Genomic DNA, 11105 nt, shown 5'->3' on the forward strand with positions numbered 1-11105 from the left:
GGCTTTCTGTTCTCCTTAGCCAGCTGGACCTTGAGAATGGTAGACAGAAACTCCATTTTTCCTGATACTTTAGCTGCACCCACAGTTTCTCGTATCTTCCCAGTAATATGATTAAATCGCTTCAAGTGTGATATTGTCCGCTCATCTGACTTGATGTTAGCCTCTTTCTAATCGCTTGAAACATCTTCTGGGGTCCATCTGCTCCCTCCAAAAAGCCTTTTTTTAGCCTCTCCTTGGTGTTTCCTCATTCACCTGTATTTGATTTAAAATAAATACTTATTTTCACTCTAAATACTAGTGCTGCCTGTAATGCTTTGGTGTCCCCTCGGCTAACAAGGTCCTCTTATATTTTAGCTTTTATCCTGCCCATAAGGCGCTCTCCTCCCTTTAAAAAATTATTATGGTTGTCTAGTTCACCACCAAAGCGCTCCAGATTTGAAATCGCCCTCCGCAAATCCTATTTTGTTGCTGTACTAATTTTCATCCATTCCAACGCATTGGCATTGGCTTCCACCAGGGTGTTTCTCGGCAACAGAGGAAATTCTTGTTGCATATTCAGAATACTTTCCGTCAACTCTGGTTAGTTCAGGACAGGACAAGAAACAAAAAAACCGTGGAGAAAAAAAATTTAAAAGAAATCGGGTCACAAATCAGTCTTCCCTTCTCTCCAATTTCCAGGGTTTCGGCACCAGATCACTAAATCACATAAAAAATGAAAAAGGTCCAAGAAACAACTCACCACTGATGGAATGAGGTTATTTATTCATAAAAGGAATTCTAATAAACACTTTGAAGTTTGTTCACATCTCAGGTTGATATAAAGTTCTGACCTGCTGTTTTTTTTTTTTCCTACCTCCTATTATTTAATACCTATCACTTAATTATACCATTTACTGTGATCCAACTCAATGTGGAACACACTGTGTGTGACAATTGTGAGTTACATTTTTATTAAGCAATGTTTTAATTGTAATAGTTATTAGTTGTGAATTGCAATATGTGCTTGCAGTTTTATAGTAAATAATTGGAGAAAGTATTACCTCTAAAAAACTGTTTTTTTCATAGGGCATGACTATGCAAACAATAAAGTTGTGAAACGTCACCTAAATAAAGTTGTATTATTGACTGATCCTGAAGACCCACCAAAATATATATCTGCAACAGCCAAGAAAAATGTGTGTATATATACCAATTTGCTAACTTGGTCTCCTTCAAAAGACTCAAATTTGAGTAATCCACTAGGTGAAAGTATATTCTGTATGTATAAATATTATTTTTTAAACAAAGAAGAAATAACTGACATTTAAACTTAAATAAAAGATTATTGATAAGCATGACTTCTAGATTATAAAATATACATCAATTATCATTCTCACAAGATAGTGAAATAATGGGATGGGAAAAAAAAAAAAAAAAGAAAATAAAGGAAAAAAGACGAAACATAATTTTATTGGTATGAACACGGAACATAAGTACATGGACTGATACAATTCAAACTTAATTTTATCAACAACAGTTCATTTGAAACAACAGTTCATCCTTAAACTAAGTAGTTGGAATGCATAATAAATATGTTTACTTGTGTGTACATGCATGTAAGAAAATGTATATATCATTGTTAAAAGTATAAGCCCAGATACTTGGCAGAGGAGTGATTTATTGTAATTTTAAGCGGATACCCGAAGCAAGACATTCACACAAACAAATACACAATACACTTATTTCTTCATTCTTAACACACATGCACACACATTTGAATATAATATATATGTCATCAATTCTCTACATCTTTACATAATTTGTGGAACATCAAATATCAGAAATAATAGATCAATTTTTTGAAAATAGATTAATCTTCTGATCCTTTTATTTATTATTTTTTTTTTTTATAATTTTACTTTTTTTCTGTAGTTATACAGAACATATAATTTCTTATGATTATATAAAGAGCGGTTCATAAGTACTTAATATTGCTAAACTAAGCAGAATGGATCGAACAGTCATACATATCCCTCTAGGGTGCGTTTGCACATACATGTGCATTGTGTGGTATGTGTGATAGGCCTGACAGTCCAACACATCACTTTCATTTAATGTGCAATCACACATGACACGAAACCATATGCTTAGCTTCCAGAAGAAATAATTAAGACAAGGTTAAAATTAATTTACAAAAACATGTTAATTAAAGATAGTATTTAATTAAACTTATTTTCAAATATGTATTACAAATTTAAATTGTTTATTTAACTACATTAAATTATTGACAATTTATATTTTACAAATAAATAATACAATAAAGAAAATTAATAATGTTAAGTACTGCTGTTGCCGTAACTTATTACAAAATTTATCTTACACCTTAAAAGCAGTTTAAAGCTAATTTAGTATGTAGTGCAATGAATATAACAAATACAAAACACTTAATTCAATCTAACTGTCAGAAAAAGAATAAGGTAAAGCCACAAGTAATTCAGAAACAAAATAAATTGTGTATATGTATATATAGACTCAAGTACATTATATATGTAAATATACATACACATATCTCTATAAATACACATATCCATATAATCTATAAATACTGAGTTGATTCCAAGATATTCTAACCATCTTCAAAATATGATGGAAGAAATTTTTTTTTCTGTAATCCGAAAAAAAGAAAAAAAAAGCATTTTAAAAATAAAAAATTGATCTTGAATAAAACCCTGTAGCTTTACCCATGCGACAAAATATTACTACACAAAATCTATACTAATATTTTCACCCATCTATCAATTAAAACTGTTGAAGATTTTCTACAGATGTTCTACATAATATATGGTTTATTACTTTGCCCTCATAAGGCATATTTTGGTGGCTATTTCAGAATTTGTGCATAAAAAATTTAAATTTTAATAATACAAAAATGATAGAATGAAGCATCACAAACATTGTAATATACAATCAAAGAAAGAATTTAAAAAGACAGGATTTCAAACAATCAACTACAACAAATATAGTAATCTTAGTACACTTCAATATCGTAACAGCATGGTGACTCAGGGACAACTAAGGGCATATTTTGATTAAGTAAAAGATAGATGCAACATAACAGATTTCAATAATTTAACCAGATATACAACAATACTACAAAAATGAAGCGGATGCAAATTTACAAGTCTGGTTTAAGTTATTAACCAAAAAAACTCAGTCCGACCGCCTCACAATGGAAAGTCTTTTCAATCATTATCATATACACCCACACAACACTTTCTGTTCTTCTTAATAAAATGAAAAATTGGAACATACTCATTCATTCACAAAGTTATGAGACATCTTGATCTTCAACATCTTGAAGCTGTTCTTTTTGCTCACTATTACCTACAATAAAAACCAAATTATTATGATAGATTAAAGCATTAAATAATGATATTAAGTAAAGCAAACTCTATAAATAAAAAGATTAATGATCAGTAATATTAATTTTAGAAACAATAGGTGTTGTTCTATTCAAGTTATTTAAAAAAAAAAAATTGTTAAACAATAATAAATATTTTGAAAAAAAAGTAGAGAACTAATATATATATATACTAATTTAAATAATCATAGAGATATCATTGATTAGAGTGTAATCAAGAAGAATAGGGTGAGTGGACCAAGTCAAGAAAGAAAACACAGGGTAAGTGCAACCTTATTTTTGATGTGTGCCAATGTCTCCTTCTTTCACATTTCATTTCCCATAATTCATACATACAAATTTCCATATAATATAATAATATTCATTGATTTTCATTTAACAAGCTACTATTTTTAAATTTTCTTTTCAATTGTTTCATGCTATATTACGTATTTCTTACAAAACTATATTGCTACTTTGCTTGAATAGTGGCACTTCTGAAAAAAAAAAATTTATTTTGTGTCTGAGGTATTCCATAGATTATTCTAAGAACTAGAGTTAAATTGTAACAAGTTTAATAATTTTAGGAAAGTTTGAAGGACAGACCTCAGGTAAAGAAAATAACAGCACTTTACAGAACTATCTTTGAAATAATGATGTTCTTTATTTATTCTGGGATTGATCCCTTTACAATAATATACAGGCGTCAAAATTAGACTTTAGAGCCTTAGAGTGAAATACAAAATAAAAATTAAATTATAAAACGTCATAAAATATATTAAAATAATGAATTTATTTAATATAAAAAAAGAAAAGAACATATAAAGTAAAACCATATGTCATATCATAAAACTTAAGATGACAAACACTTCTGATAATAAATAATAGAAAAACATGGTAAAAATCAAACATAATTAAACTAAAAATAATAAATGGAAAGGAATAATAACCAACTGCTAATTGGGTTGCATTACAGAGTAGTTTAAAATGTGTATAATCTGCAGACAGGCGGGTCTGACGAAATTTGTCTAGCTGCTTCCTTTGTTTTATTATTGCATTTATTTCCGAAGTAAGCCAAGGAGCAGTTGGACGGCATAAGGTTCAGGTTTCGAGAGGAGCATGGATGTCTAATACAGATTGCAGATGGGAAGTGAGGATGGATACCATAGGGTCGATGGAATTATAGGAGTGTATACTATCCCACTGGACGGTCACAAGGTCAGGTTGAGGGGATTCATAGGAAAGGAGGTCCAGATTACAGTATGATATGATTTTAGGAGTAAAGCATTTGACTGGGAGGTTGTACAATATTTGGATCAGATCGTGAGATGAGAGGAAGGGAACGGGGTGCTGGGAAGAGGAAAGGATTTTTACAGGAGTCACAGATAAAAAGGTCTAACCAGGTGTCAAAGGATTGTGGGTGATGTGCAGGAGAAAAAGGAACAAAGTAAAGATTGAGGGAAAATATGACATCAGTAAGAAAGGATTTATCACTGGATTGAGAGAGCAAGCTGATCTTAAAATCACCAGTGATAATAGTATTGGAATAAGTAGAAACGAGTTGGACAAGAGAGGATTCGAAGATGTTATTGAGTGGAACTCGGGAAGGTCGATAAACGATGGCAAAAAACAAGGGAGAAGATATGGTTGAAATTTTGACAAACTTATATTTGGGACAAACAAACATATACAAAACATATACATGAGGAATGATTGGAGAAGGGGAACAAAGTAGGATTTTGACCATAAGACTAGCATGCACTTACAACCCAACACCACCTCCAGTGCAATTGGATCTGTCATGGTGAAAGAAAGCATAATTGGGAGTAGAAACTTGAGAGGAAGGAATAAATGGTTTAAGCCACGTTTCGGATACAGCTATTATGGTGGTAAAAATTGTCGAAGAAGTACTGTTTAAGTTCATCGAAATGAGCAATAAGGCATTGTGCATTAACGTGACAGGAACTGAGGACATCAGTCATAACTGTGCGGTGGAAATGGAAAACTAAGAAGGATAAAGGTTGAGGGATAGAGAATAACAATATTTTAAATACTGTTACAATTACATAGAATGTAACAAAAATAAGAAATTGAAAGGAAATTGTTGCTTGAGTTATCAAAATTTGAAAAAAAAAAGTCAATGAAGATTGAGAAATAAAAAAAATAATTAAAATAAGTGATGTAAATAGAGAAAATTGTATGTGCTATTATTAAAGTGTAGAAAAAAATGAAAATAAATATAAATAAAATATCTTCTATACAAAAAAAGAAAACGATAACAATATTATGGTGACTTGGATACCAAATTTAACTGAATATGTCCAAATCACTGGTCTTGCCTATGATGACCACTGAATAGCCATCGGACTGCCTGCACCTGACCCTTCCTCCGCTGAACCAGACATATTTGAGCCATACCATGTGGTCCAAATCGTCCAGACATAGCTTCACGCCCAGGCTTGCACGTACACTGAGAACCGTTCTCACTACGGCTTCTCTCTGCTTCTCGAGAATTCCCCTAATCTCTACAGTATTATTTAGGTGATTCTGTTCTGCCTAATTAATTCTAACCTCAAGGCCACATATTTTAGCTTGTTGTTTGTTGTTGTTTTCTAAGGACAATTCTTCGATTTTATTCTTCTGCAGGTCCAGGAGGGCTTCTATCTTCTCTAGCCTTTCTAAATTTTCAAAAGAAAGCTTGGACTGCTTCTGAAGAGTGTTCTTCATTTCTCTAACCTCCTCGATAAGCCACATTAAGAGAATAATCATGGTGCCAGGCTCATTTCCTTTTAACATGCCAGACCCTGATTCACACTCAGCACACATCCATTTTTTATGGAATATCTGGTTCAGAGCTATCAAGTTTGATGCATTTATTGTGATATATACTCTGACAAGTTATGCATGAAATTTTCATTTTTTCATCTCTCAAATTAGCTTTATTGCAGGTCTTACAAATAACCATCTTGAAGATTAATAAATGAATAAAATTAAAATTGAATGGAGTTTAAAGGACTAGAAGGAGGCAAATAAAAACAAAAACATGTACCAAATTGTTTGTTTACGAGAGCCACTGTCAGATCAAGCCTTCTGTTAAACTAATCCCCACTACTATTGTACTGAGCAACCAATTTCTTCAATAATCAATGTTTTCTTGTAATTTTACTCTATTACTCTTTCATGAAATGAAACACACAATGTTTCACCAAGATTAACCTAATAATTTATATAGATTTTTATGGAATTTTCGCTAGCTGCTAATTGAAGAGAGAAAGAGTGATGTTTACTGCACGAGTGATACTCTAAGACCATATGTCCAATTCTAAATAAAATCTACACTTTTCTTTTTGTAAGATGTGCCACTATTCAAGAAAAGCAGCAATATTAATTATTTCCGTCATTTAAACTTTTATAGTTGCACCTTATTTGGCTCAGCCCTGATGAAGACCTACAACTTAGGTTGAAACATTGCCACATTAAAAAATTTACAATTAATACACTTTCTCCCTTCATCGCCCAACCAAGTTCTAATGAAAACAGTAACAGTAAAATTGCTACCTTTAGACCCTGTTATATTACTTAATTAACACCTTACATAAGGATGTCGAGTCAAAGATATGAGTTTTAATAATATATCAGGTATGTAAAAATGAAACGAATGAAATGACTTTTGTATAGGATATACATGTTTATTGTATGAAAATTAGAGACAATATTATATGGTAAGTATTGCTTGTCACTAGCTATACACGTTTATTATCTCTGTAACAAATTTTTGGATGCCATGACAAAAATATTGGTTAAGAGATAAACCAGTCATTGACCATTTCAGTAAGATGTGAGACGCTGCTCAGAAGTGTGTGTTCAATTGAAGGAAATAAGTAATAATTGGATGGAGGCTAGACTGCTTAGTCGCATGCAAAAGTAATTCCTAATGAAACACTCAATCATTTCCTAAACCAGTTAAACTGCGAGTGAATGTGCACTATCTAGAAACAAAATAACTTTCAGTTGCCTCTTTTATATTCTTGTTGTTTTTCATTTGAATTGAAATCATCGATTGATTTGAATGAATCATTTGTAGGTGGTAGCATTCAGTTATTAATGGTTTTAACAGCTCAAAATATATTAAAACCCTCTGATCCCACCCTAATGCAACTCTGTCTTCCCTCCATAACAATTTGACTTTAGAGCAGATGATGATGGTAATTTATGATCTTTTATGCTGAGAATTGTCAATATATATCCACTTTTTATTGCCAGTCACAATTCATTGAAGAAATTACTTTCTTTTGTACCTGATGAACCACATTTTGCCAATAGTTTTTCAGTTTTCCCGCTGACTTTTATTTAATTCATGTAGGATTCATTTTCTTAGGCTCTGGATCTTTGCTATGGCTTTCAAACATACAGAGATGGCTTCTAGTGTCATATTTAATTGATCTGGGAGTTGATGAAAATGAGTGTCATATCCTTACCCAATAATGCTTCAGATTAGCTGGCTTTAAGCTTTTTCAGTGATCTTTTACATTTTTTCAAGTTCTCACAAACATATTGTAACTCTTGAATTTTTTAAACCACTCGAAGCACTCTGATTTGATAATCATTCACACTGTAAGCTTTGAAAAGTATTCAATGTGATTCTATAGCAGTCTTGTTTAAATTGTAATTGAAAATCCAAGCAGCCTGTAAATCAACATATTTAACACTACTAAAGTAATTTGTTTTATGATACGTTTTTTTCCTACAAAGAGACAAAAATAATGTATTTTTTACTTGATATAATAAAACTATTCAAATAACCAGTGGTAAAGATGGGCATCAGCATGGAAATGAAAATAGTAAAAAAACAATATATTGAAACCCAAGATTTCGAGCCTCATCCAGGTCTAAAACCTGTGATATAGAAAATAAAGAAAACTCTGGTAGGACAATAAGATGACACAAAGGAAACTATACAAACATAAAAAAGTAAATTAAAACAAATTGTAGTGAAAATAAATAGAATAAAATATGAACCCTAAGCAGCCGGCACAGATTTAGTTTTTACTTTACTATGTAACAGTTCTTTCTATGAAAAAACCATAGCCAGAAAAAACATGAATCCAAAATGCCAACATCTGGCTTTAACATAACTCCTCTGTTCCGGAGATATATATAAAAAAATTATGTTATGGCATAACATATGACACAGGACACTAATGTGTGGTCACTGGCTGATAGAGTATGTCTTGAGCATGACACCAAGATGTAGTAACCAGTAACTAAGATTTTGTTTGCACCTGACAACACATTGGTGTCACCAGATAGGAGTGTTAATAAGAGATACAATATTGAATAGTAAAAAATATATAGAATTAAAATTAATAAAAATATAGTATAAAAAATAAAAATAGAAACATTGGCTTTCAATACATAATTCTTTACTATTTAGATGTCCATTCTGACTATCACTCACCTGAACTATCTAAACCTCCAATTCTAAACATCCTAATAATAACCTTCTAATATTCAATCTAACTCATTTAACAATTTTAACTTTTCTTTAGCTTCATGAAATACCCATTTGCTTATAAATAGAGAGAAATGGCTACCAATACATTTACCCAAATGAGTTTTATAAAGAAAGATTTCCAATAGCATCTTCATTATTTATTCAGCTTACAGCAAAACTCAACCAAAAAATTAAGATAAATGCCTAAATGCAATTGTAGGAAAAATTATTAAAACCTATTTCATATGAATATCAATGACTAAACATGCAAAATGATCAACCACAAATCAATGGTTGAGATCATTGAAAGCATTTAAATTAATAACTGGAAAAAAATAAAAATGTTATAATCTTTCTTGTATCAAATGGTATCGAGGAATTAACTTACTGTTGAATAGAACCTTAAGATTTAAGATTAAAAAAAAAGTACATGTATTAAAAAATAATCATAAACTTATATAATACCATCTCCTTGCATGTCCGAGGTCCACAATGTCAGATTATCTCTCAATAGTTGCATGATTAAAGTGGAATCCTTATAACTCTCTTCAGAAAGTGTGTCCAATTCAGCTATTGCATCATCAAAAGCTGCTTTTGCTAATCTACAAGCTCGGTCAGGTGAGTTTAATATTTCATAATAGAACACAGAGAAATTTAATGCCAATCCAAGACTGAAAAAAAAAGTGTGAAACCATAATTAGTTAAAATTAATTTAAAATATAATAAATACTTAATTCATTTATTGAAATACATAAATTAGGGGTGCAGTACTTCATAAGGAAATACTGTTACTAGATCAATGGTTGTGTAAGGAGGTAAGATGATTTGGTAAGAATCACACTTGACAGCCAGATTTTTAACCAATTAAGGGTTTGAGAGACTGGAGGGACCTCGGAGAGCTCCACAACCCACAGGGCTAACTCACTGCTACAGTGAAACAGGAAATAATTTTCTGCCACAGCCAGACTCAAACCTGGTTCCTGGGAGTTTCAAACACAGTGCCTTACCAATGAGGTACTCACTCCCAATAAGTGATTTATAAATTTTTAATTTTGTGAATTTAGAGAGCAGAGTCAACTTATCTAGTTCACAAGGTCATACATAGACTTTATTACTATTCATTATTCTTCATCACCTCATCTTCAGAATTAATTTCAATTCTGAGGTAAATGAAATGACAAACATCTTCTGAGTTAATATTGTTATACATAGCGAAATACATTTTGTTTTCGACTCATTAATCTCAAGTCCAACTTGTTTACTTTCATCATTCAGCTTAATGAGTATTTCTGTTATGATTTTCTATTTCTAGCCAAAATCACAATATCATCTGCATAACAAAGAATCTGGTATGAACAAGCCTGAATTAACATAAATATCACCCAGCATGTCGCCAAAAAAACATGTGGAAACAATGTATCCAAAAGCTTTATGCAACACTTAAGTTAAAAAGGATTGCTAAAAGAGCATTTCCTTGTCTTACATCGGAGTAAACTGTTTTATTTGCTAACGTGGCTACCAAATACCTGCCTGAGTTTGAAACAATGTTATTTTCTATAATTAGTTAGGTTTATTGAAACAATAAAAACTTCCAAGACATTAAATCATCGAATTCTGTTAACCTGATCAAAGGCTTCCTTAAAGACATTTGAACACTTACTAATAGGATTCAAGTATTTGGAATCTACGATCATCAACAGAAATAAAATAAAAGTTAAAAAGTGAGTTTCAGTTCAATTTCTCAGATGAAATACTGTTGGTTCATACTTTCTCTCCATAAACCTTAAAGTGGGAATATACTAAAATATAATCCTTCATATAACTGTCATTCATAAGTACCACAAGAAAAATGTAAATAGGTCTTCGAAAATAAAATATTACATAGAATACCATACCTAAAGAAGTATAGAAAATAACATTGTTTCAAACTCAGGCAGGTATTTGGTAGCCATGTTAGCAAATAAAACAGTTTACTCCGATGTAAGACAAGGAAATGCTCTTTATCAATCCTTTTTAACTTAGTGTTGCATAAAGCTTTAGGATGCATTGTTTCCACATGGTTTTTTTTGGCGACATCCTGGGTGATATTTATGTTTATTCAGGCTTGTTCATACCAGATTCTTTATTATGCAGATGATATTGTGATTTTGGCTATAAATAGAAAATCATAACAGAAATACTCATTAAGCTGAATGATGAAAGTAAACAAGTTGGACTTGAGATTAATGAGTC

General features: G+C 31.3%; 1 protein-coding gene across 1 annotated transcript in view; it reads right to left on the minus strand.

The window, feature by feature from the left end:
• Positions 1-2860: 2860 nt before the first annotated feature.
• 14-3-3epsilon (tyrosine 3-monooxygenase/tryptophan 5-monooxygenase activation protein epsilon) overlaps positions 2861-11105 on the minus strand; it is an 18775-nt gene continuing 10530 nt past the window's right edge. The window contains exons 5-6 of the mRNA XM_014423919.3: positions 9339-9544; positions 2861-3363 (exon numbers count right to left, since the gene is read on the minus strand). Coding sequence (XP_014279405.1) covers positions 3308-3363; positions 9339-9544 — 262 coding nt within the window. The 3' untranslated portion in view covers positions 2861-3307. The remainder of the gene's footprint in view (positions 3364-9338; positions 9545-11105) is intronic.

Source organism: Halyomorpha halys, unplaced genomic scaffold, assembly GCF_000696795.3.
Source record: "Halyomorpha halys isolate HHAL.00 unplaced genomic scaffold, Hhal_1.1 Scaffold447.1, whole genome shotgun sequence".
Taxonomy (NCBI): Eukaryota; Metazoa; Arthropoda; class Insecta; order Hemiptera; family Pentatomidae; genus Halyomorpha; species Halyomorpha halys.